The 27738-nt window shown below is 39.1% G+C and overlaps 1 protein-coding gene across 2 annotated transcripts in view; it reads left to right on the top strand.

Moving 5' to 3' along the window:
* The window catches only part of slf1 (SMC5-SMC6 complex localization factor 1), a 68180-nt gene that overhangs the window by 28382 nt on the left and 12060 nt on the right, over positions 1-27738 (top strand). For both annotated transcript variants that reach the window (XM_072583087.1, XM_072583078.1), the window contains 10 exons: positions 7114-7276; positions 9539-9757; positions 9890-9961; positions 14748-14909; positions 16533-16699; positions 18554-18694; positions 21949-22108; positions 22815-22962; positions 23253-23398; positions 26157-26326. In XM_072583087.1, coding sequence (XP_072439188.1) covers positions 7114-7276; positions 9539-9757; positions 9890-9961; positions 14748-14909; positions 16533-16699; positions 18554-18694; positions 21949-22108; positions 22815-22962; positions 23253-23398; positions 26157-26326 — 1548 coding nt within the window. The remainder of the gene's footprint in view (positions 1-7113; positions 7277-9538; positions 9758-9889; positions 9962-14747; positions 14910-16532; positions 16700-18553; positions 18695-21948; positions 22109-22814; positions 22963-23252; positions 23399-26156; positions 26327-27738) is intronic.

Raw genomic sequence — 27738 nt, forward strand, 5'->3', positions numbered from 1 at the left:
CACTACCTTCTCTTTTAATCTCCATCCTGTTAACTTGACTTCGCTAATTATGTTGCAACTTCTCAAGTTCAAATGCTCTCTCCTTGCTCAGCTAAAAACCTTCACATACACTCACTATCCTAACTTCGTTTTCCTCAATTGTCATTTGGGTTTTTCTATCTCTACTGCACTTGTCTGTTTCTCTGATACAACTAAGTGTTCGAGTTTCTTTTACAATTTCAGCTTTATTTTTGTCCTTTGTGAAACCACATCTAACTTATGCTTAAACGTTTGGCCCTTTTTCTTTACTTCTAAAGCTTCTTGGCAAATTTTCAGTAACTTCTTCAAATCCCAGAACCTCATTATCAATGTTGAGCCATTTCTCTCATTTATAATCAACCACAAGTCGCCAAAATTGGCAGTTCTCCTCCCAACTGTTCAATTTTTCCCGGTGTTATACCCCCAAAGCATTGGCTTGTCATTTGGCTTTTAAGATTGTCTGTCAATATACTAAATTTAAACTTGATTGGAGTTTCTTTTTTTTTTCTGGGGTTTAATTTAAACCGATAGGCTTAATTCAAAACTGTTTTGTCATTTCTAGGCAACTAGCTACTGAACGACATGTTCGATTTATGTCTTGTTCAGAACACTTGGTGCTATCACATAGTTCTGCTAGCTTTTAACTCTCTTAAAGGTACAGTATGGCTGGATCAGGCCAGGTGAGGGTAGAATAGGCCTACTGGGTTGCAATAGGCGGGCCCGCCTCTAATCAGTATCCCCGCCCAGTCCTGTTCCGGCTGCAGAGCTATAGGGAGAGGCAGATACTCCTAGAAGTCTTGGAAAAGACCCTTAATCTATGGTCTATAAAGGATCAAAGATCACGTTATTCCAGGACTTTTCCCCGGTTCTGGTCCGAAAGAGGAAGGCATTCGACGAGGCGAAGAAGTGTTTAAGGGACTTAACTATTCAGTACTGCTTGCGTTACCTAGCGACGCTACACTTTTTAACCATGAAGGATCCGTGTATAACTTTGGATCGCCAGAAGAGGCTCAGGAATTCTTGGACTCTCTTACAATTTATCTAAGAGATAATGGATGTTGGTTTGCCTTTCTCCCCCCCGCTTTGGTTTATATCTTCCCTCACCCACCACCCCCCCCCCCTTTTTTTTTTCTTTTTTCTTACCTTACTGTTTAATATTATCGTGGGGAGAGGGATTTAATTTTCCTTCTCCCCCCCCCCCCCCCCCCCCCCCAGGGTTGTTTTCTTTTATTATTTCGTGTGTGTGGTGTTACCTTATTCTATTTTACCTCTGTCTTTTTAGGAGCGGGGTTGTTTTTCCCTTGTTATTTTGTATTATTATATTATTATTTGTTGAGGATTGTAATTTTATAGTTATATGTTTATATATGGTATTAACAACATTACCAAATATATCCAGGGGTTGGTATGGGTGGGGGAAGGGTGCTCTCTGTTGACTCTAGCTTTGTGTTATATCTGAATTCTCCTCAATTTATTGAGGAGCGCCTGGGTCAAGGGTGGGGCATTGGTTGGGAGAGGATATGATGGACTTTTGGAAAGGAAGTGACACCCCCTGGGAACAAGGGGGAAAATCTCCACTTAAATATGTTTTTTTATTATTATTTAGAAATAGCTTTTTATTGTACTATTGAGTGTATCAGAGAGCCTTTTATTTTTGTAAATTTTTTATGCTCTATGCTTGGGATGTTCTGGATAGGGTTTCCCCTCCCGAAGGGTCTCTGATTTGCCCGGATGATTATGGCTGATCAGTCAGTTAAGTGGTGCACCTGGAATGTCAAGGGGAGTAATTCGCCAGTCAAAAGGAAGAAAATATTATCAAATCTTAAGAAAGAAAGAGTTGATATATCTCTCCTACAGGAGACACACCTGTCGGATAAAGAACACTTGAAATTACGACAGGCTGGATTTGATCAGGCCATTTTTTTCTTCTTTTAGCTCAAAAAGCAGGGGAGTTGTTGTTCTTGTTCGGAAGAATTTCCCTTTCAAAATCCTAAATCAGATAAAAGACTAATCTGGACGATATATTTTGATTAAAGCCCTCATAAATGGAGAGGAATATAGGATTTTAAATTTGTACTGCCCCCCCACCCCCAGCACATCCCTTTAAATTTATAATGGAAGCCTTTTCAAAATTGATGGCTTTTGGTGCCCGTCATATAATTATAGGGGGAGACTTTAATTGTATTATGGATCCAAAAATAGATAGGGTTCCCAAGAGTACTGCAGGAGTATCTCCGAGATCTAGATAATTGGTGGATCTGAACAAAGAATTAGGATTAGTAGATGTATGGAGATGTCTTCATCTACAGGGCATAGATTTTTCTTTCTACTCCAATCCACATAAATGTCATACCAGAATTGATATGTTTTTTGCCCCCTTGATTTTATTTTTTTTTTAAATTCCATATCATCCTGTAAAATATGTCGTATAGCAATTTCCGACCACGCTGCTGTATATATGGAAACTAAGGCGAGGAGCAATGGGACATCCCCTCTGCATTGGCGCATGGACCCCTTCCTAATGAAAGATAGTAAATTTGTAAAGTACTTCTCTCAAGAATTTAAAACTTTTTTAGAAATTAATTCAGGTACAGCTAGCAACCCATCAATGATGTGGGAGACCATCAAAGCTTACACGTGAGGTTTGATCGTCTCCTACTCAGCGACCCAGAAACAATTGAAGGGAGAACAACAGCGTCTGCTTGAAGCTCGCTTAAAAGCGGCTGAAACAGCATACGCTGATAGACCTTCTATTATTAAATTGAAAAGGATTACGGCTCTTAGGACAGCTCTAAACATTACGCTTACTCAAACGGCTAAGAGGGAAATATTATTTGCAAAACAAAGGTTATATGAGTATGGCGACAAACCGGGTAGATACTTAGCATTTCATGCAAAGGAAAGAAAAAGGCCCCTCAGACTATTACGCCTATCAAGGAAAGTACGGGTATTTTGACTCATGATCATAAAAAGATTAATGCGATCTTTAGAGAATTTTATTCTGAGTTATATAAATCGCAGGATTGTGAAGATAGGACTAGGAGGATGCAGTCATTTTTAAAAAACTTGACCTTTCCGGGCCTAACTCCGGAACAGGTATCGGTCCTAAATGCTCCTCTAACAGTCCAAGAAATACTTGACGCAATTAGGCAACTTCAGAGCAGTAAGGTACCGGACCCCGATGGTTTTCAAGCTGAATTCTATAGAGAATTTACAGAAATATTGGCTGGTCCACTTATGGACATGTATAACTATGCATAAAGTCAGGGCTGTCTCCCGCCTTCGCTGAAAGAGGCAAAGATCTCTCTTATCCTTAAAAAAGGAAAGGATCCAGAAGATTGTACGTCATATAGTCCAATATCCTTGCTAAATGTAGATTTTAAAATCCTTTCTAAAACGTTAGCATTGACAATAGAAAGGGTACTGCCACATCTTATAAAGGAGAATCAGACGGGGTTTATTAAGGGCTTTAGGTCATCCAATAATATTAGGAGGGTTTTGAATATGATTCAAGCCTGTCATCAGGGAAAGATACCAGGATTAGTAGTCTCATTAGATGCGGAAAAGGCATTTGATAGGGTTGAATGGTCATATTTGTTTTACACATTGGAAAGGTTTGGCGTTGGACAGGTGTTTACCTAATGGGTCTCAACATTGTATAGTGATCCAAAGCAGTTGTGGTTACCAATAGATTAGGTTCGGATAGCTTCAGTGTGGGTAGGGGCTGCCGTCAGGGATGTCCCCTCTTGCCATTGTTATTTACACTAATAATTGAACCACGAGCAGAAGCTATACGAGCTGATCCTAATATAACGGCCCTGAGGATTGTTACAGGTAAACATAAAATTACCCTTTATGCAGATGATGTTCTTCTATTCCTCAGTAATCCTCTGATGTCCGTACCTCGCCTAATCCAAGTTATTAATATGTTTAATGCATTCTCAGGCTATAAAATTAATTTTTCAAAATCGGAGGCTATGCCAATGGGAGGCCTTGCTATGATACCCCACTTAGTGGATGGATCCCTTTTTCCCTTTCGTTGGTCCCTGAAGGGCTTCTTATGTTTAGGCATTTCTATTACCCCAGTAATTGGTCAGTTATATAAGGCTAATTTTGTGCATTTACTGGAAAGGGTAAGGCAGGTCCTCCAGCGATGGGGAGACCTTCCAATTTCCTGGTTGGGTAGAATAGCACTAATTAAAATGAATGTCCTGCCCCGTCTTCTATATCCTATGAGAATGCTTCCGGTGATGCTGCCGAGGCTGGCACTATGTAAATTATATGGCTGGCTGGGTTCTTTCATCTGGAATCGTAGAGGGCCCCTCATTAAACTGAAGAAGCTACAGCTTCCACAGGCAAGGGGAGGATTGGACTTCCAAGATTTTAGGAACTATCAGTTAAGTTCCCTATTAAGTTACATAGCTGATTGGGTCTTGTCTGATCCACAATCAATCTGGTTGGACATCGAGGCCTCTCAAGTAAAATACCCACTAATTAACCTTTTTTGCAAACAAGAGGAAAATCACTACAGATCACTGTAAAAACCCTATAATACTAAACACAATTAAGGCTTGGAATATAATGCAGCAAAATGAGGGTAATTCACATAAAACATCCCCCCTATGCACCGATAGTGGGAGCATGGGGATTCCAACCAGGGTTTACAGATGCCACTTTTAAACTCTGGAGGTCCAGAGGTATCTCATGTGTAGGGGACCTATTTAAAGATGGGGTCCTGATGTCTTTTGAACAGCTGCGTCAGAAATTCGGATTACCTCATGGAGACCTCTATCGATCCTTCCAATTTCGAGACTATAAACAGGAGAAGACTACATTCTTAGATAGTCTTTATAAATCAGATAGAGAATGTAGAGTACTACAACTAGGGGGGTTATCTTGCGTCAGTACTATTTATCATTTAGTACATGAAGTATCGGGAGATATGGACAGTCTGCTTAAAACATGGGATCAGGATTTGGGACTAGAAATCTCTATAGAAACATGGAATGAAATTTGGGAAAACCTTAGAAGAATTGCTATCTGTAACAGAACCCAGGCTATCCAGCTGAAGATACTTCATAGGGCCCATATAGCACCGGTTCGATTGGCAAAATTTAAGGCAGGAGCATCTCCAATGCGTCCCAAATGTAAAATAGAGGTGGGCACTCTTGTACATAGCCTATGGACCTGTCATAAGATCTGTAGATATTGGACGAAAGTAGCAAGTACCCTGACAGAAATTTTAGGAACGGAAATTAAAGTGAACCCTATATCTCTCCTTTTGGGCTTTTTGAACTTTCCCTCCCTGGACATAAACGGGAAGAGACTATTTTCTATTCTCCCTTTCTGTGCAAGGAAAAGTATTTTGGTGAACTGGGTGGCTGAGGGCCCCCTGGACTTTCAAATTGGCACAGACTAATCATGGAATGTATTCCCCTTGACTTCCTTACAAATATGGTGCACCGAAAGACCGAATTATTTTATAAAATATGGCAGCCCTTCTTGAATTACATAAATACAGATATTTCGGCTATCCTAACAAGGGCTTTTATTTAATTGAGATTACAAACCTGGCTGGTCCAGGGCCCCTTAGGAGGGGAATCCCGCATGAATACGGGTTTTATTACATTTGATGTTAACACATTCCGAGCATGTAAGAGACTTAAATATACACTCTGGTTAGTTGTAGATTAGATTAGTTGAGTTTTGTTTTTTTTTCTTTTTCAGTAGATTTTCTTTTGTTAAATTTTGGCTATTTGATATACAATTAAATCAGATATACATGTTTGTATTTGAGAGTTTTGTTTATTTTTGTAAACTTGTAAAAATGTTAAATTTCTAATAAAAATATCTATTTTTTAAAAAAAAGGTACAGTACATCCACATCTTCATAACAATGGCTCTAAATGAAAAAAAAGCAGTCTTTTTATTCTAATTCCAGGATTACACTAGAGAATATAAGTGTTTATGTGGTTTTGTCAGAGATGGTAAAGGTTTGATGTGACCACACTCTCTGCTCTAGAGATGAATGATCCAGTTGTATATCGATACACTTTAAACCTATACCTGTTTTAAATTGGAACAAAAATGGGACTGTCATATGTAGTGACACAGCACCACTTTTTTTGGATCTAGAATATTAAAACTGGGCATGGTTAAACAGATTGGCAGCTGCAGACTTATTATGACAAGTTGAAGTGACTTGTCAACAATTTTCTTGTGGTTGACTCAGTGGTGGGATTGGAAGTCTGGAGAGTTATCTGGTGAGGGGATACAAGAAAGTGGTTGGAAAGGCTCACGTCATGATATGAGATCAGAGATGTTAGGAGACTGCCTTTTTAAAAGTGTACATGTACATCTCTTCATGTAATGCATCTTATTGCTAGTCAAGACCACGACTTTGGAACTCTGGGGCTGCTGGGTTGTAGCATAGTGAAGAACAAGTCTGATTGGAGTGAGCTCAGGAGATGTACATTATCTTGAATTTACTATTTGGACTTTGAGCATAAATTACCTTCTCAATATTAAAAACCATTGCATCTCAATAATTGTCAGGACTCTTTTTAACTGAATACAAATAGCCAAACGTGATGAGAGATTGGTTTCTTCCCACACAATTTTTTTCACACATCTTTTCAAATAACAGCTGTGGATGTTCACGTGCTACTTAGGTTGTACTGGCAGGCAGGAAGCAAGAAGGAATTGGCATTGAGTTGATGTTTGTAATATAAATACAAAATAATATCTTCTATAAATTTTCAATTTGAATTAGTAGTTTACTTACCTTGCAATCTTCAGATCGCTTTTTGGAAAAGGAAATGTGTTGAGAAGATGTCATTCTTTTTTTCTAAAACAGAAATACCAGCCATGAACCATGCCAGACTGTATCACTTTAATGAGAAGCAGTTGTTGATTTTTGTTTTAGTTGGGTTGGGCAGAGAAGTGGCTTGGGGTTGTGGAATTCTCTATATGGAATATTCCTTTGGGAAATGGGCAGATGAGATAAATAACTGCAGAGATGTGAATTTAGTTTTATATAAGGAGATATACTTTATTACAGCAGACTGAATTTAAAAACTGGAGTTCTTTTGTCAGAGTCCTACATGCTGGAAAAGCCACAGTGTATCATCGACCAAGACGTTGTTGCGAAATTACACATGTCTTAACAGAAAATCAAAATTATACAATGGAGCGATTGAAAAATACATACAAGGCACCTTACTTTCCTGTTGAGTACATTGGGCAATTCATATTAGAGGTAATTTACCACTGTTTTTAAATGAAGTTTTTTGTTATTACAACATAGTTAACATTTTGTGTGTCAGATAATAGAAACTAGTCTTCAGATACTAGAACATGTATCCTAAAACATTCAACTTCTATGCAAAGTCAATTTTGTGGATTCTTTCAATGTGGCATAGTTCTTGTAGATTTGTGAATTTTTTCTTTGGCATTGGGGCCAGTACCATGTGGTTAGGATCATATGATCCAGTTCTTTAGTGGTGTAGTGCAGCTCTGTAGAAAATGGTAAATCATGTCTCCTTTTACCAAGCAGTTAACTGCCATATTTTGAAATTTAACAGTCATATTTTTTGACTTCTGTGATTGGGTAAGTGTCCAATATAAATGGAAAGGCTGTTCTGGTGCAGTGGTGGCATCCCTACCTCTGAGCCACAAGGCCTGGATTCAGTGCAACCTGCCCCAGAGGTGTGCATAACACATTCAAAAAGGTTGATTTTAAAAATTTCTTTTGTGAGGCAAATGTGGTGTTAGGTTGCTGAGATTGTAGGGTGCCACGTAAGTAGAGTGGTGCTCGCAGAGATTAGGATTCTAGGTGAGATGCCCGGGTGCAATGGGGCAGGTAAAAAATGCAGGATTTAAGATGGGTCATAGCAGGCAGGAGAAATCCATCTGAAGTTTGGGGAGGCTGGGTGTTAGCAGTATGCATGTGTGTGGCAACAGTGGTCAGGTCTGAGGGAGGTGTAGCTGGGTGTTCATACTTGAGTGAGTTAAGCTATTAAATACATATTTTACTTCACCGGAATCATCTGATGTCTCCAGTTTAAATAGAGACTTCTGGCTTTATTTAATTGATCATTTTAGTTCATAGAATCCCTATGATGTGGAAGCAGGCCATTTGACTCATCACATCCCTACACCTGACACTCCAAAGAGCATCCCACACAGTCCCAATTCCCTACCCCTGTAACCATGCATTTACAATGGCTAACTCAACTACCCTACACCCAATGGCAATCTTTTTAGCATGGCAAATCCACCTAACTTGCACAACTTTGGACAGTGTGAGGAACCAGAGTACCCAGAGAAAACCCCTTAAGACACTGGGAGAATGTGCAAACTCCAAACAGTCACCTGAGGGTGGAATCAAAGCCAGATCCCCTGTGCTGTGAGGCAGCAGTTATGACCACTGAGCCACCATTCCACCCTATGTAGTTTCCTGCATTTATAGTAGGGTTGTAGAGATATACAGCATGGAAGCACACCCTTTGGTCCAACCAGTCCATACTGACCAGTTATCCTAAATTAATTTCTTTGAATTTTTTTTTAAATCCCTACAGTTTGGAAACAGGCTCTTCGGCCCAACAAGTCCATACCGGCCCTCTAATGAACAACCTACCCAGACTCATTCCCCTACCTTATTATCCTATATTTACCCCTGTCTAATGCACCTAGCCTACACATCCATGAACGCTATGTGCAATTATAGCATAGCCAATTCACTTAACCTGCACATCTTTTCGATTTGTGGGAGGAAACCCATACAGACACTGGGAGAAAGTCACCTAAGGCTGGAATCAAACCTGGGTCCCTGGTGCTGTAAGGCAGCAGTGCTAACCACTGAGCCACTGTGCTGCTTCTAATCCCATTTGCCAGCATTTGACTATTCCTCCTAAATCCTTCCTATTTATGTACACTTCTAAATGCCTTTTTAAATGCTGTAATTGTCCCACCTCCACCACTTCCTCTGGCAGCTCATTCCATATGTGCCCTACCCTCTGCATGGAAAAAGCTGACCCTTAAGTTCCTTTTTAAATCTTCCCCTCGCAGCTTTAACCTGTGCCCTCTAGTTTTGAACTCCTCTACCCTGGGGGAAAAAAGGTGAAAGAGAAAAACAGCCTTGAACAATACATTTTGATTTGTTGCATTATAGAAGTTTGTGTGTGATTTTCTAATTATGAAAAGAATATTTTTCAAGTTCCATTCATGAAAGGGATAATCTGTGACATTTGTTTCTAGCCTACCCAGCAGTATAGCCCCTATGTTCTAAGAGATGCTACTACAGTTTGGTTTTTTCGACACCATCTCTGAAGCCAAAACTGGTTGTAAGCTTTAATTCTTAAGGTCCAGGTCTCCTCAAGTATGCACTTGGACAAAATTGAAGTCTTTTAAAATTAAAACTAGAACTAAAAGTTGATGGGCTTAAGTTCTTCATTTGTTTACTACCACAGTATCTATGGCAACTTCTAATTTTTGGCATCACTGAAATTTTGATTTGCAGCCTTTTTGTTCTCCGATGTCTACTAAAGATGTTAGGATCTCCAGTGCAGATTTTCTGGATGTTGATCATCTACCCTCCAGTCCTTTCCTGAATTCAACATTAAATGTTTCACAAATCTCGTGTCCAAATTCTGTTTCTTTCAAAGAAGTCAAACCTGAGGAGTCCTCTGTAGCTACAGACTTTAAACACAAGCTTCAGATGTGCCTAAGTTCACCTGAGGTAAGCTAACACAAAGTACTGAATAAGTTCTATCTTTTTTTTTAATTCTTCACTTAGACTTTCAAAATTTAAGGTGGTATATTGGTTGTACATTAAATGCTTTTCTTGTATATCTTTTTTTTTACTTATTAGACAATCCGAAGCAAATATGCACCATCAGGTACAGGATGCTGTTTGTATAACTCAACTACTAAACATCATCAGGTATGCTGATATTTTAAGTTTGTACTTTGAATGTGCTAAACCTCTACTGTTCTGTAATATATTGTAATGTATTTTTTAATAGGTTTTAAAACAAACATTGTTCATATCAGATTATATTTTTAACGTTCATTTTACTTTTTAATGCTTACGAGAAAGGAAAGCTGATTACGGCATTATCAACTGAATCTTCCCAATTTTTGACTAAGTGTCACTTTTAGGGAGCTTTTATGGATAGTAAATCTCCATAGGCTGTCATTTATTTTCTTAATCAGTCTTGCAGAAGTACCCTCATTAAGTATACAGCATGCTTCTGTGGCATCACTCTTGCACTGCCTTGTGCTTAGTAGCAGCTGAGGTACTCAGTGGTCAGAACTTTCCGGCGTTTCACCACCAATACCATGCCAGCATCAAGGCAGAATGTACCCTTTACAGATCCAGTGTGTGAAGAATTAAAGCTGAAAATGTGTTGCTGGAAAAGCGCAGCAGGTCAGGCAGCATCCAAGGAGCAGGAGAATCAACATTTCGGGCATGAGCCCTTCTTCAGGGATTCTGTGAAGAATTAAATTAAAGGCGGCTATTAGGGGAAAGTTAGAGCCCTGTTTTGATGACCATAATCTGGTGAACAGGGTGGTGTGCAAGAGTGCCATCCTCTATCCTCACCGCTTCTAAAGGAGACCACAACAACAGACCTTGTCAGTCTGGTTTGAAGTTGCCACTTAGGGTCATTGTCGTTTCCATGAACCAGAAGCATGCTAAATGCAGGAAGGAGGTTAATTTTGTATCCTCTGCAAAAGTCAGTATCCTCATTTGAAGCTAGGGTTGTAATGACAGTTATTGACCCCCATACCTGACTTCACATGTGCGCAGAACCCTTTGCTTCCTATTCTGTATCAGCTTCTTCCACTCTTCTTTTATGCCTTGAGTTGATCCTTCAGTAATATCTCCAATTCCCACAATTTTTGGCTTCTGCATCATAGCCGTGGGCTTGATTTTTAAATTCTCTCTTTTTTTTTCCAAATGCCAAGACCCTTCCTCCTCCTGCCACCAGACCTTCCTCCCACCCAAAAAAAGAAACTGGATATTCAACATTTAAGTAAACAGGACTGACTGCAGCCCATCCCACTGACTGCATTCTGTGCAACTCCATGAATGACTTGCTGCTAATCCATTGACTGGTCACAGTCAACATGCAGGACCATCTATTCCCCCAGTCTCTGGATTGCAATGATAAAAATCCCCTGATCTGAAGTGGCTGACGGACCATGTCCAAGTCTCTGGATTGGTATCAGTGTGTCATCATACAGTGAAGAACCTGTGGTCTTGCCTGTGCCAACTTTCTTTGGAGTATGCAGTTGGTCACTGACCTATAGAGCACAAGCGAAGATGTTAGGCAATGTTTTCAATGGTGAATTCCTAGAGAAGATCCTTCTTACTGCAGCTGCTGATAAGAATTGAAGCCATCTAGCTGCTTTCTACTACCTGGGAAAGTAGGTATCTATCTAGAAATTAGATACTAATGAGGTATTAAATAATGCAAATAAACCCTTTACCACTCCAAAAGTGAGATATTTGTCTCGTTGTTGAAACTTACTTTATATGTGCCATGCATAATGTGGTTTATTACTTTTGCACACCCAATGGCAGGATAGTCTCTTGATATTAGTCTTTCTTTTGGCTTTCTCAAATGTCATTGGTGTATTTTTGAGATTTTAATAGATTCTTGGGTAACACCTATCTTTTGATGTTAGCCAAGGTGCAATTCAGCAAACTTCTGTGCTCTTAATACTAACAACTGGTAAACAGGAGAGAGTTAATTGTTTCTGCAGAGTAAGATGTGGAGGTGCTGGTGTTGGACTGGGGTGGACAGAAGTCACATGACACCAGGTTCTGGTCCAACAGGTTTATTTGAAATCACAAGCTTTCAGTGCTGCTGCTTCGTCAGGTGGAGTGAAGACAAATATGCAGGCACATAATTATAGGCAGAGAGATCAAAAGGTCATAAAAATGGTTCATGTAACCCCACTATACTGTTCTGTAACTGTAAAATCTTCCTTACAGTCCTGATTATGAAACCAACGCCTTGATAACTTGTTAGTTATCTTAATTCATTTGTACAGTTTTGGATTATACCTATCATCTTATTCCAGCCATTTGGTTTGTTTCCAGCATCACCCTATTTAATTTTTCATAATTTCCTCTGCCTCAAATGGATTATAGATCATCCATTCACTAGCTGTTCTGCTATTGACACTTACTCACAGAATCTGACACTTTTTGATCACCTGCAAAGATTTATTATTCAGCCTGTCAACACTCCCCTCACACCAATTGTACGATCTTTTGATCTCTCGGCCGACAAATTATGTGCCTGTATGCTTCCCTTCACTCCACCTGATGAAGGAGCAGCACTCTGAAAGCTTTGATTTCAAATACAGAAGGAGATCTCAAAGTCCTGATAGAAACATTATGTCAAAGAACTGTTTCAACCCTCATCGTGTCTTCTGTACAATGATTAAAAACAAACTCAGCTTACCGACATGATGCCGAGAACAGTCCTGGACACCATCTCCAAGTGACTGACCTCCCGTGTTGTCTCACTCTCTTGCTCACTCACTACCACCTGATAGAAGAAATTTCTCCTCCGTCTTTAATAGGTGACCCCTTTTCATTCCAAGGTACTTTTTGATCTTCGATTCTCCCACAAAGGAAATATCCTTTTCCCCTCAAAGCTTGTTTGTTTCAATAAGGTCACTTCTCATTCTCAAACTCCAAAGAGTACAAGTCCGTGGAATCAGTTGCTTGTTAAAGGTGAAGAAACCTTTGTGCTTGCAATTCTTTCATTCTTGGGATGTCTTAAGAGGCTGTTCATCTTTTATATGGGTGTGCCATAATCAGCTATTAAATTGCAAAATTATACTTCAAAAATGTTAACATGTATTTACAAAAATCAGAAATGATTTCCAATGATTTTACAGCCATGCCATCTGTGATGTCAGTATAGTTTCTTATTCTTCTGCCTCCTAACATATAAAATTGTTGTGGTGGGAATTGTGCTGTCGTGGAGCCTGTTGATTTGGAGGATTTGGGCAATAGTTCCCTGATATCTTTTGAGCTTCCGGGTGCCTACTGACACCACCCTGTCTCCCTTGGAGAAAGGAGTACCTGACGTGAGGTCAAGATCCCATGTCTCCCCATCACCTTGCCATTAATGCTGAGCACCTATGGCTAGAGTGATGAGAGTGTAGGTCTGTGCATGTTCTCCCATCACTAAGTATGCTTCATCAGGGTCTCCAAGGTGGTCACCAAACTGTCCATGGAGACAGCTGGGCACATGCATGTAGGAGCCAGTATTTGATTGATAATATTGGAACATTCCTCGATCCTTCATTCCACTTTGCCAAATGCCCCATGATGAAGATCTAGACCCCCTTGGAGGGCCTCTTGGTCTTGGGATCAGTCAAAAGAATCACTAGGAATATGTCTGTTTAAAGCAAAGTTGCCAGTTTAATAAATTAAGGCGGCCTGGCACAGATTTATCCAGCAACACGGAGGTGAAAAGCTTCTGTGTTCTGTGGAGAAATGGCACAATTACATTCTAAAATTACACATTATTTATGTTTTTTAGAGAGATAGTGCAGCCTTAATTACAAGAAAAGACCAATCACATATAATAAGGTGACATGATTTACAGCAGGTTAATCCAATGATATTCCCTGGGAAAGAGTTCTTAATTTATATAGATCACCATCTCATGCGAACAGTTCAAGGTTAGTTGGAATACCAAATCACTGTCTTATTATTCATATTATGAAAAATCCATTGTTCTCTCTTATCTTTGTATTTTAGCTTAATTGTGCAAACCAGCAGTACAAGTTCAGAGTCAAATCATTACTTTCAGCCATTTTGTTGTTATTTTAAATTGAAAAGCCATTTTGTGGTTAATAAAAATCTATGTAAACTTGTTGCTTCTGACAACAGCCTAAATTCAAATTTTAGATCCTCAATGGCACTACAGTGTAGTGACTGAGTTGACCATCTAAGAGGAGTTGACTTTTTTTTTAAAAAAGTCAGTCAGATAAGTTGTGAAACTCTCCTAATTGAAGAGAAGCATAAGTACCAGGTCTAGGAAATGGCTTTAATCCAACATTCCACTCCCAAACATCACAACTAGTTACCCCCAAATATACTGCTGTGAGTCTTTGCTATTTGAAACTGAATGTGAATGCCTGTAATTCTCTACCCCCAAAGAATTGTGGAGGCTAGATCGCTGAAAGATTTGAAGAGGTGGGTAGATTTTTAAATATTAGAGTTGGCAACTGGGCTGAGCTGACTGAAAAAGTGCAGGCTTGGGGCAGATTAGCCATAATCATGTTGAATGGTGAATCAGACTTGAGGTGCTATGTGGCCTACTCATTTTACTGTATTTTTCACATGCTGCATTATATTCTAATTTATTGTGTCCTACAATATAAACTACTATTAGGGGGCCAATAGACTACTCCCAATAGTGTTGTGTTCCCCTCATTATTCCATCTTGTGCATTCCACACCTTCCAATCCAAGATAATTTCTTACTGTTGTATTTATTCCATCTCATCCTAACAAAGTTACTCATCAGCTTTCCGTGCATCTGTCAGTTGAAATTATTGTCTCATGTTATCTAAGTTGTTGAAGGTCTTTCCAGAGTGCAGTTATAACACTTCATTCTTTTCATGACTTGGAGTTTGTTTAGTTTCTGTTTGAATCCTTCAACATGTCATTTACCAAAAGAAAATGTCTGCTTGCAGATTCAAGCAATGATATTCCCTGGAGTTACGACTAATAGAATAGAAGGTATTTTGGAGGGGCAATTCTATATGGAAGCATTGAAGGAAATACGCTTTCACTTGTCATCCAATTTTTTTCCACCTGCATATCTTCTGCAGTCTCTTTTGCAACAGATTCTGGAGGTGAGTTCAGATGTTTCACTGCTAAGCTTTTCATTTGTAACTTTCCTTTTGAGTGTATCTGTAGGAGTTACCAGTTTTCTACTTGCTTAGATTGGTGGCATCTACAGCTCAAAGTTTTGCAGTGCCAAATATTAACACCTGATCTAGTTTTTCAGATATACCTAAAAGTTGTTAATTGCAGTTTTGAAAGAAGAGATAGGAGCACTATTCCTCCTTCAAACAACACCACGAATGGAGGTGGGGGGTCCATGAAATTGAGATGAGGCCTAATCAAGTCAGTTCAATCATCTTGTTTTGATCCAGTTTGTGATGGCTCCCTCACTGATAGTCTTCCAGAGCTTAGTGCTGAAGAGGCAGGAATGCTCTGGCTGCTGCAAACATAGGACACTGCTGCATGCGTTCTCCCCTGTCAAGTCGAAGGACACCAGGATAGAGGCATGTTGAAGCCACATGTATTCATTTGTTTCATTGCTCCTTGACCATCACAAACAGTAAGTTTAAGATCGGCACTCTAAGCAAAATAATATCAATCATCTCTGCTGTAAGCTTCAACCCTTCCAGTCAGGCTGTTTGCTTTTGCAGTACACAAAACGATGAATGTACATGTCATGGTCATATTCTGTCTTCTGGCTTCATGAGCCTGATGTGCTGTGGAGATCCTCATTTGTCATTACCTCCAATGCTGGTGTCACTGCTAGATCCACAGTGAAAGCTACTATATTTCAAGAAGCTCTTAGAAGCATAAAGTAACTGCTTCCCCTGTAAGGTCTGCATGTATATTACTGCTGACATGGGAATTAGTCTGGTGGTGACTGTAGATATCCTAAATGTGGTTAAAGGTAATTCTCACCCTTCCACACACAAACCCACAGAGTTTGTTTTGTGTCAGGCAACTGTTACTCTAAAGTCTGCTCCCAACTGCTTAGTGGGGGGGCCACTTAGTGCAACTTTGAGCTGACAATGGTTGACAAAGAGTAGGAGTCAGAGCAGGATGGCCTTTGCAAACCAGTTCTGGTTCCTGTTCCATTTATCCATTGGGACCTGAAAACTTCCAGTCCTTGTTCAAATTCCTCTTGGACTATCTCTGTATTCTCTGTGATAGAGTTCGAGAACTGTTCTTCCAGCTTTGTCTTTTTTTTTGAATCCCTCATTTCCTTCACCATATCTTGTGTCATCAGCTATTGTCTCAAAACCAGGTTCTTATTCAAAAACCTCCACTTTCACCAAGTCTTTAGTCACCAATTCTAATTTTTTTTTGTCTGCGTTCATTTTGTTTTGTCTAATGGCACAGAGTGCAAGTTTTCTTTTTGTAACGAGTTCAGTTAAGTTTTTGATTATTGGTTCCCCCACTCCCTAGGTTTTTTTTTCAAAACTTCACTCATTGGATGTAGACTTCACTGGTCAGGCCTGGAAATACATTGTAATTTGTCAGCAAAAGTAAAGAGAAGTGATGTTATTTGCATCAGTGATCTGTTGGGTTTTCTCCTTTACAAATGTTGACAGGCTACAGTATATTTCTGTCACTCGGACCTGCAAGATCAAAAGGTAAGCTACTTCTCATTCAAATGATACACTGCTACTGGGTATCCACTGAATCAAAGTTTTTTTTTGTTTTCATGATAGGGTAATGTAGACATGAATTTCTTGTGTGAGTTCATCAGCATCATGGAAACTCTAATTATTCATCATCCACCATGGCAGCAGTCTTCAATAGTGAGTTACTATTTGGGAATTCTTCAGTGCTCCAGTTGTAAGAAAGGAACTTTCTTTCTTTTGGAGTCACTTGCAAGGTAAGAAAATTTTACATGTCTAAACGTCAACATTGACAACAGTAATCGAATGGGCTTATCCCACCTGGTGGTGTACAAATCTAATTGGAAATCTGACATGTTAACTCATAATTTTTTATTTTTGTTAAACTGCTTACATTAAAGGAATCCAATTCTTAAAAATTCTGAACAATCTCCCTTTCTTCGGAGCAGCAGTTTCACACATCCAGATTTGGTCAAAACTTTGGCTCGCCCCAAATGAGACCGCAGTTATTTTCTTCCCCAAACCATGGGTGTTTCCACTAATAAAAAAAAAATCAGTACGAATGATTGTAGGGATCAGATCTATAGTTACCCAGGAGCTGGACTGTGTTTAGTCCTGTCCAGCTTATCCAGGGTAACCAACCAGACAAAACTGAGGAACTAGTCAGGTTTCTGACCCCCTGTACTCAGAAGCTCATTTGTCTTCAAAGGGTGCCATGGAATGTGCTAGTCAATTTTTAAAAGTTCTCTGACTACTTAATCCCTATCCACTGTGATGGACCAGACCAAACCTCTTCAAAACATATTAATAAGATGTCCTAGACCCAACTTTTTTTTTCTTCCTTTCAGGGTGTGTAAAGTGTTGCATTCCAGGTTCAATTCGATTGGTCAAGCTATTTGACATTGCGCAAAACACTTCATTTTTACACTACAGTTAAAATGCAGACAAAATTTTATAAATTGGCTTAACTGTAATTATCAAAATGCTTAACAAAATAATATATTAAGTACTATAGTTAACTGTTCCAATATAATATCCTATCAACACACCCTTGGCAAAGGCAAATTCAATGAAACAGATGTCTCACTTGCAATTCTTGCAGCAGGAAGAGTGCCCCCAGCTTTTAGCTGTAACAGAGAGAGAAAAAGAACTTCCACATCCAGCTTCAAGACCTGAGCAACTGCAGAGAACTATAAAATCTAAAATCCTGCTTTTGTGGGAGCATTCGGGCTGCTTCTATTGTTCAAATTTCAAAGAAAACCAATGCCTCAAGCTATCTACTTCAGACTGTTTCGATACCTCTGTCTTAACCTTTCTACACTTTTAAAAATAAAGAGACCAAGTATACCTCCCTTGAAGTCATAGTATCATCACACTACTAAAGTTAGTGCTGAGCTTCTGCAACTCTAGATTCTCAATCTTGGATTGTGTATCTCTTCTATGGTGATCTGGGCTTATGACTACAACTGTCCGTTCAGGGAGAAATATTTACCCTTAGTTGTTTTTTAAGTAAACAAATGATATCTGCTGGGACATGGTTGCAGGATGTATGGGTGTCTGGGCCAGAAATTCAAGACATTTGATTTTTGGACCAGATGGGCAGAATAGAAGACTAATGATAGACTGGGACTTCCTTCACTGGAACATAGACAGTTGAGGGGTGACCTTTATAAACGTTTATAAAATCATGAGATAAATAGCAAATATCTTTTCTCTAGAGTAGGAGAGTTCAAACTTCGAGGGCATATTTTTAAGGTATATGGAATGAACTGTCAGGCAAAGTGATATATGCAAGTAAAGTTAGAATATTAAAAAGACATTTTGGACAGGGGAACGAATAGGACAGTTTAAAGGAATATGGGCTAAATGCAGGCAAGTAGGACTAGTTTAGCTTGGAAGACCTGGTCAGCATGGATGACTTGGACCGAAGGGTCTGTTTCCATGCTGTGTTAATCAATAATCAATCTGTGTGATATAAATTACAATTCAAGTTGAAACAATAGATTTTCAATAATCTTAAGTATTTTATTTGTAAGTACATCTGTTGTGTTTTTATCATGTTTATTCTGCCATCCACTAAATTCTAAATGAACTTCATTTGGAATTTATAGGTCCTGTGTTGACGAAAAAGAACCCTGTCATTGGTCATCGAATCAACAGTTATCGATTTCAAAACTGAAGCCACTTTATACGTTGCTATTAAAGTACTATTTTGATCTGTTTGAAGCAGAACTGGAGGCTTTAAATAAAAGGTAATTTGTTTTGGAGGGTTTAGTGCCTTTGCCATGCCATGGAATCTTGCTGGGTGAGACCATTCTTGCAAACCTTAATAGCGGTGTGAAGTGTTTCTTTTTAATTCTTTCTCAGAATGTGGACTTCAGCCAGCATTTATTGCCTATTCTTAGTTGCCCTTGAGATGATGGTGAGCTGCTGCTTTGACCCACTGCATCCATTTCCTGTAGATTCCCTCCATAAAGCATTGAATGTATAACAGGATTTTGACTCATCAATACTGAGGGAATGGCAACCATATTTCCAAGTCAGGATCTTGAATAGGGTGGAGCTGAACTTGTATGTGGTTCTGTTCCCATGTAGTTGCCATTATTCTTCTAGATGGAAGTGTTGTGGTTTGGATGGTGTTGTCGAGGAAGCCTTGGTGAAACTCTGCAATATAAATTGTGGATGTTGTACACTGCTACTTCGTATCAGTGATAAAAGAAGGGAATGACAACTTCCACAAAGAAACAAAAAATGAATGGCTGTTTTGATCCGGATGGTGTCAAGCTTCTTGAGTAGTGTTGTACTCGTGCAGAAAAGTGGGGAGTATTCCATTACACTCCTGACTTGTGGCTAATAGATGTCAGACAGCTTTTGGGGAATTGGGAGTTGAATTACTTGCTGCAAGATTCCTTGCCTTTGACCTACTCTTGTTGCCATGGTTTTGCATGGCTAAAATCCCCGAAAAGTTGATAGTGGTGGGTTTCAGTGATAGTTGGCTGTGGTTAAATTCTCTCTGATTGCAGATGGTCATTGCCTGGCACTTGTATGGTGTGAATGTTACTTGCCACTTGGTCAGAGAATCTCTATATTGGCCAGATTTTACTGTATTTGGACATGGGACTGCTTCAGTGTCTGAGGAATTGAGAATGAAGTACATTGTACAGGTAGTTCTATAATACTATAACTGTGTTCCAGTGAAACCTCACTTAATAGAAAATTGCTTAATAGAAATAATGGGGCCTATGGGAAAAGTGGGATTAGGGCAGAGCAATAAAAAAAATCACTCCACGATTGCTCAAAAATCAGCCAAAGTCGAACGCAAAATATAGCACAGTCTGAATGAAGGTTGAAGTCATATTTATTAACGAAACCAAAAGTAAATTTAACACAGTACAGTCCCCCCAACCTCGTACCCACAGGGATGCGTTCCAAGACCTACCACGGAAGCCCGAAACCATGGATAGGCGCAAACCCACTAATTTAAATGGGAAACATCCTTCCCGGCAGCCTCCTGTCCCTAGTTCTGGAATGTTCCCTATAATATGTTCAGGCCGCGGTAAACCGCAGGTAACTGAAACCACGGAAACCGGACCCACTGATACGGGGATCGTCCTGTACATTGAAAGCTGTTGTAAGAAAGCTGTTCTCTGTACAGTATGTGTCTCACAGCTGCTCTGTCGGCAGCTAACATTGGCATACAGCACGAAAACCAACAATGACATCGCATGTGCACCGAATGAAGTGCATGAGCCAATCCCAGCTGGAATCGTGCTTTTGTTAGCATTCTCAAATATCATTCCCTAAATTCTGCAGTGACGTTTATAGCCAAATCACGCTGCTGAAACATGTGTTATCCCAGCACATCTTTTGTTCTCAGTGTATGATGGTTTGCACCCTATGGTTGGGGTTATCGTATTAAGGGTCTGAGACCCAATATAAGACTGAGCATGTAATCTAGACTGACATTCAGTATAACATTGAGGAAATGTTTTATTGTTGTAAGTGCCATCCTGTGAATAATTCATTGAGTAAATGAAACATACCATGGGGTCACCATTGACCAAAAACTTAACTCAACTAGCTATATCAATTCTGTGCTGCCAAGAGTAGGTAAAATGCAAAGACCTCATGGCTCCTGAAAGCCTGACCACCATCTGTCATGTTCAAGTTCAGAGTGAGATGAATGCTCCCCACTTGCTTGGAGTGCAAGCAACTCCAACAACACTCCAGAAGCTTGTCACTATCCAGGACAAAGGAATCCATTTGATTGGAGCCACATCCACAGAGCATTCACTCCTCCTACCACTGATGCATCGTCGCAATATGTACAAGCTACACTACCAGTATTGAAAGTCATGGGAGGCGCCTAGCCTCCCGTCCATGCTTGGCTTTGACTCCACACTGTGCCAGGCTTCACCCTGAGGGTCTCTAGACTGCTATGGAATCACCTGGAGGCCAGAAGTCCAGTCGAGACCACAACAGGCTAAAGGACCACCGTGCCAGGCTGAGATTGCTATGTACTGCTAAAAGACCCGGAGGTGTTTTCCTGTTTGCTCAAACACAAGAATGGGAGTTTCAAGTTTGTTTTCTGGTGTGCTCTGTCTATGCTAGCTACATTTTCTTCCTGCTTTCTGCTGTTTCCCTTTCTTTCTTCACCATATTCTGCAGATTCCATACACGCCTTGGGTCCAGTCAGTAATTCAGTGATCATTGCCCCTGTGCCCTTGACGTGATCACTCCCATGCTCGTCCCCACCAGTAATCTTCCTTGCCATCCTCAACAGCAATCTTCTCCCTTGTTCACCACAATAAAATGCTTGATGCCCGGTCCCACCACTTGCTGATGTTGACCTTGTCCTTGCATGATTCCACCCACCCACTACTCTTCTTTCAGTCGTTTCACAGTTAAGTCTGCAAAAGCGCCAGTTTCTTTGGTATTAAATAATGCTTCCTTTTTCATATACCATCGATAGGAGTATGTAACGGCCTTTCTGATGTGTTTATTGGAAAAATAAGACTTTTGGTTTGAATAACACTAAAAATCCTTAGGTAAGACAAGCATGTGTACTTGTCAGCAGTGTAGCAAAACAGCTGGATTTGATGAACTTCAGGTAAGAGCTATTCAAGGCACTTTGTAGAAATATCATCAGTGAAAACAAGTGACTACGATGCAGACCCTGATGGGATTTCTGGGGTTACTAATGTAATTATTTGTGGAGTCCCAATGGAGTTTGAGTAAATTTGAGTAAGGGGAATGAACTGAGGCTCTGCTTGAAGGAGAATTGCCAGTGAAAACAGGTTAGAGCTGATTGATTCGGTTCAGGTATGTTGGGGTCATTGATTCCCAATGGAAATGGTGTGTTCAAAAACAGAAAAAAACTTTGGTTTTTTGGTCATTTCAATTTTCAGATATGGTTAAAGGATATCCAACCTGAATTTTAAAACTGGACCTCCACCACCGAGATTGGCAGGATATAAGTAATTGTTTTCTTTTTCTTTTATGAAAGCTGCTATGAAAACACCAACTTTGGAGCTTCTCGTACCATACCTCCTTCTGTCCTTGCAGTAGTTTTCTTGGAATACTCTGATGTGATGACAAATCCTGTAGCTGTTTTGTTGGATTGTGTCCTTCAAGCAACTAGAGCAGTGGTTAAGAAACCAAATGATGTGAGTAAATTAAATAAATTACAGCAAATTACAATTTGGTTTAAGATTTTTATATCAATGGCATTGATCTAATACATAGATATTTCCAAAGGCATGCAAGTTTTCTGGCTATTTTCTGTATATAAGAGAAATGTGGAAACAAAATAAGTTTTGAGAACCGTTTTGCATTTGCCAGGTTACGTCAATTTTGTTTGGCTTATACGTTTAGCTTTTTTTTTGCAGTTGTAATTCTGGAGAGAAAAGCAAGCAATATGCTGGTATTTCTGGGTTAGGGGAATCCAGAACTGCGGGGGCATAGGTTTAGGATAAGAGGGAAAGATTTTCAAAGGGACCTAATGGGCAACTTTTTCATGCAAAGGGTGGTGTGTCTACGGAATGAGCTGCCAGAGAAAGTGGTGAAGGCTAGTACAGTTACAACATTTTAAAAAACATCTAGATGGGTATATGAACAGGAAGGGTTTGGAGGGATATGGGCCAAGTGCTGGTAAATGGGACGAGATTAATTTCGGATACCTGGTTGGCATGGACAAATTGGTCAAAAAGAGTCTGTTTCCATGCTGTACATCTCTATGACTCTGACAGCCAGTGTATTCAATTTATGCTTGATATGCATTTATGACTTTAAAAGTGATTTTATTTGAGTTTGAACTAGCCATCGGTGACTATGCATTTGTCAATTTTAATTGTTGTTTATTTTTCTGTTCAGCGACATTTATGTGAAACAGCTTACATCTTGCATGGAATATTAGGAGTAGTTGTCGAATATCGGCTTTTGATAAATAGACTACGTGGGAGATCCTTATCTGGCCGAGCTTGGGACGATTTACAGTTTTACATTCCTGTACATTGTCAAGGTGAAGATAAATTAAAATCTATTATTTAACTGACCTGATTAACCATTCAGAATTTACTTTGTCAACTTCTATACTAACTTTGCTAACTCTCCCAAAGTTTAACAAAAATGTTGCAACTGAGAGCCTCAATTGTGAGTTGACCATATTAAAGACGACAAAATGTTGAAAAATGAAAGATTCGGATTTTAAAAATCATCTGACTTCTTTTTAGTGACTTGTTTTGAAATGGTCTGTTGTCGATGTGTTCCAAAATTATATTTATGGAAACATAAACTTGTGATTCCTTACAGATTACAATCAAGAGGAAATAGAAATGTTGTTTAAATTAATGCCATCACCTTGGCTGCAAATGTTCACTGCACATGCTATGTATAAGCAAATATGCTACGACAATGGCATCGAAATTTCAGAAAAGTCTTTTTCACTGCACCAAATAGTGAGTATGGGTTTTGTCCAAATTCTGTTGTACAGTGTACAGTCTATTCTGATACAATGCATATGTTCCACTCCTATGCATTCCTGTTTTATAAGAAAATCATGCAATAGCAGCACCATTTCAATGAAACAGCCCAGAATCTCATTATAGCCAATGCAGGTCAGGAAAGTTCACATTCTACAAATAATGGTCTAACTTCTTCAGTCATGTTATAGCTAATTTACATTGAAGAAATAGGTGTTGCAGCAGGACAGACTAAATTCTTTTGACTTTTCTGCCAAGCTGTAATACAGATCTAGCCATTACATCTCCATTCAATGTAAATTACAAAAACTTTTTGATGCTGCAATCATAGTATAAATGGGCTATCAGTAATTCATCATCTAATACCTGAAACATTCCATGGAGAAGAAAATTGTTTTAAAGATACATAGTTTCAAGAGCTTGGCTCATGTCAGTATCAGTAAACAAAGGATCAGTCGAAGCTAAAGTTATCATTATAGCTGTCTGTCTTATACTCCTCCTCCTCCTCCTTGTGAAAACCTGCTGAGGAGAAGACAATTCAAGGGCAAGTTAATGTTTAGACTCCAGTAGAGACTTTGCAATTGACAATGCACCTACTAATGCTGATTGACAGCACGTCAACATCTCTGCCTTATTTGCTTATCAAGCTGTTTCCTATTAATGTATACTTTTCAGGCTAGATAAAATTTTGCAGTGGAGGTCACCAGGGGTCAATATTATTGTACACCAAAAATTAAATATTTTTGAACAGCATCCGATTCCATGCTTTCAGTGAGTGTTTTATTTCCGTTTACCCACTCCATAAATTTCTCACCTCACGGATCACTAGTTCCCCATAGTGATGAAACTAGTTCACACCCTGTTAATCCTTAATATATCCATCACCATTCCCTCCTTTCATTGGGTCTCTGACATTTATTCAGACCATTTATTAGATGATAAAAGATCTTTATTTGACTTTTTGTAAAATGTGTGTGTATATGTACAAAATGACAACATGCTATCCTTTATCATTTCCACACCAAGTTGCAAGCATAGTTTTGCAGTGTGTCTAGTAGTTTCTTTGAGCTAGTTCCTTCCTTTTGTTATACAATCAGATTGTTGAACTACTACAATCCACATATTTCAAGTTTTTGCTTTTTTTTTACACCAGCTTGTTTAATACTGCAAAATCTATCCTCCATCTCTTCTCATTCACGCACTTGTTAAGTGTACATTATCCCACAATGATTTATTATGGATGTTGCACTCATTGGGCATTGCTGCTGAATTTTTCTTTTTGGAATTTCTTCCAACGTTCTCCCTAAGAAAAGCATCTTTATTTACGGCCTCACCAAGAATGAGTGTTTATGCTGCTAAGGCACTTGTTACTATTCTTCTGATCTTTTTGTTTTGTACCTAAAGGACAATATTAACCTCCCTTGCGTGAAGATAAAATATAAACTTTCCTTTAAATTGAGACCTGTCACAGAGATTTGCATAAGGAGGGTCATTTAAAAATCTCAATGTTTACTGTTCAAATATAATGCTAATTTTTATTTTTTGTAAAGCTTTGTCTGAAAATTATCTTCCGTTATGGGGCATTTCCTGGCTGTAGTCCACTTCAATACATCAAAACTGACATCTGGCCTTATTTGGATACCCAGCCAATTTAGTTGTCAAAATACACCTCAATTACTCTATCAGTTTTAGAAGCTGCTGCACCTATTTACAAAGCCCTACTTTGACTATTCATGATGAGACTTTCAAATAAGATTGCTGTTTCAAAGTTACATTTGGTCCATACTATCTGATTTTTTTTAATCCAGTGTACTTAAAAGGCCCAGAAGCCTGATTTCCAATTTTGAATTCTGCTTTGAGCTCACTATTTCAGTTTTAAAGTATGCTACATCCATTCCACAAAAAGCTGGCAGTGTGCATCACTAATGCTGGAAAGCTGTCTCTCATGGTGCCAGTAAAACATGGCAGGTTCTGCTTTTAACTGAAGACCGACCTTACTGAGAACTACAAAACTCTCGAGGCATCAGTTAGTCCATGTACACATTTATTTCACTTCCAAAACATCCCTGCTGCATTTTGCTGCCTCTTCTTTTTTTTTTGGAGGTCAGAGAAACGTCTCCTTCGATAGCCCAAATTCCTTGAAATCATGCTTTAATATCAATTGATGCACACTCCTTGACTTTGCTAGCAAATGCTTAGAAAATTTTCCAAATTGATTTTCCTGTCACCAATGAATCTACTCTCCTGCCTTTGTCCCTCTGCTTTTTGTTCAAAACCCCAATTCATTAGTGGAAATTGCAATTCTACTTTTACATATAATTAGGTTGTAAAAGAATATCAATGCACAACATGTTAAATAGTAAATAAAATTGCAGAACATGTAGCGCAACTGTTTAATAAAATTAATTATACCAACTACTAATTAGTTTGTTCAAACAAATGTAATTAAACAGTGGCTTAACTATTTTGTATTTTCTTACTTGGTATTTGTTAAATTTTAAGCTTTGTGGTTAACCTTTCTAAGGAACAGTAAAGGATGAACATATTGTTCGATTATGCTATTGAAATGTTCACAATGTCACATGCAGACAGAAATGGCAAACTAAGAAAAGTATCTCTAGGTATGACCTTCCATTAGATCAGTAGTGGCTGACTTGTAGGACAGATGCCATTTGAGTCCCATTGTGGTGAGTGGACTGTAAATCTTACTGAATGAATTTTCTTGTTCTCATAGATCTCTTCATTTTTAATACCCCTTGGGAGGTTTGGAAGTTGTCGGAAAGCGATGGTGAAGGACCCCAAGGGAAAGAAGATGGGTCACTGGCCTTGTCCTCAACCTTTGAGGCCTTCACTTACATTGACTAGTGACAGGCAGAAACATGTGGAAACACTGACTATTCCAAAGTGAGTAATTCGTACAACATCACTGCTTTAAAGTCACTTCTGAAAATACTGTTGGACTGAAATCATTCATGGCCTTCTGGCGACTCATATTCTGTTTCCAGCTAATTATCTGTGCCAATCCTTTTTTTTTTCTCTCTATTCAATGACTGGGCATCAAATGTGAATAAAAACTCGACATGTAATTTTCCCTATCTTTGTTTTTCAGCAATGTTTGGCTTTTATTCTGTATTAAGTTTTAGTGTTGTGTAAAAATTGTTTCACACCTAATTGAGCTTGAAAAGTAATTATAACTTCTGTAAGCCATATGGTGAAAGTCTATGCCATGAAATCAGAGCCCTACTCCTAATACAATAGAAACTGCATATTTCCTATTGTGCCACACATTTAAAGTCATAGAACTGTACAGCACAGAAACAGATCCTTCAATCCAACTCTTCAATGCCAACCAGATATCCTAAGTTAATCTAACCCCATTTGACATCATTTGGCCTATATCCTTTTAAACCCTTCCTAATCATACACTCATCCAGATGCCTTTTAAATGTTGTAATTGTAACAGCCTCCACCACTTCCTCTGGCAGCTCGTTCCATACATGCACTACTCCTTGCATGAAATGTTGTCTCTTAGGTCCCTTTTTATATCTTTCTCCTCTCACCTTAAACTTATGCCCTCTAATGTAGCTCTTCAACAAAGTGCTAATTTCTGTGTTCAATCTGGATCTGAAGGCTGAAAGTTGATGTATATAAAATGGCAATAAGGCATGCTCAACCAAGTCTCCTTCTGTGGGTGTCCCTTTATTTAAAATAAAATTCACTAATTTGTTGGCAGTTGCTTTACAGCCTGTTTACCTGAATCCTCCCTGACTCGGCCTGATCTTGTTTCCAGCCCAGCCCTTGATGATCCATTGTGGATGGTTTTCAATGCTATTTTTGCTTTATACTGATTCGTTGGAAATCAAAATTTTAACTCTGCTCAGAAAATATTGTATACTTTGTTAGTTGTCAGGAAACTTCCTGATTAGTTTAAGGACAGGACTTTGCAGTATGCTTGCCTCACCCCTGCGCTACCAAATTTCAAGAATATATTACTGAGCTCAGATCATTAGTATCATTTCCCCAGCTTGCCTACGACTGCCTTGGTATGCTGCTGGCAAACATGGGCAGCCTTCCGAAGACCTAAGTGAATTGCATTAAATCCCTCAGCAACAATTAAATTCCAGTGATCCAGGGAATAATTGGCCCTAAGTGACTTATTCATCAACCCAAATGATATGCCATCAGCAGCTATGAATCCTGTGTCAGGTCCTTCCTACCCGTCATTAAATTGGGAATAGTTTTTCCAATTTCAGGAGTCCAACACCAATACATCTCCAATTCTCCCAATCCCCTTGCCATCATACCCACTCACCCAG

The sequence above is a fragment of the Chiloscyllium punctatum genome, chromosome 2, assembly GCF_047496795.1.
Source record: "Chiloscyllium punctatum isolate Juve2018m chromosome 2, sChiPun1.3, whole genome shotgun sequence".
Taxonomy (NCBI): Eukaryota; Metazoa; Chordata; class Chondrichthyes; order Orectolobiformes; family Hemiscylliidae; genus Chiloscyllium; species Chiloscyllium punctatum.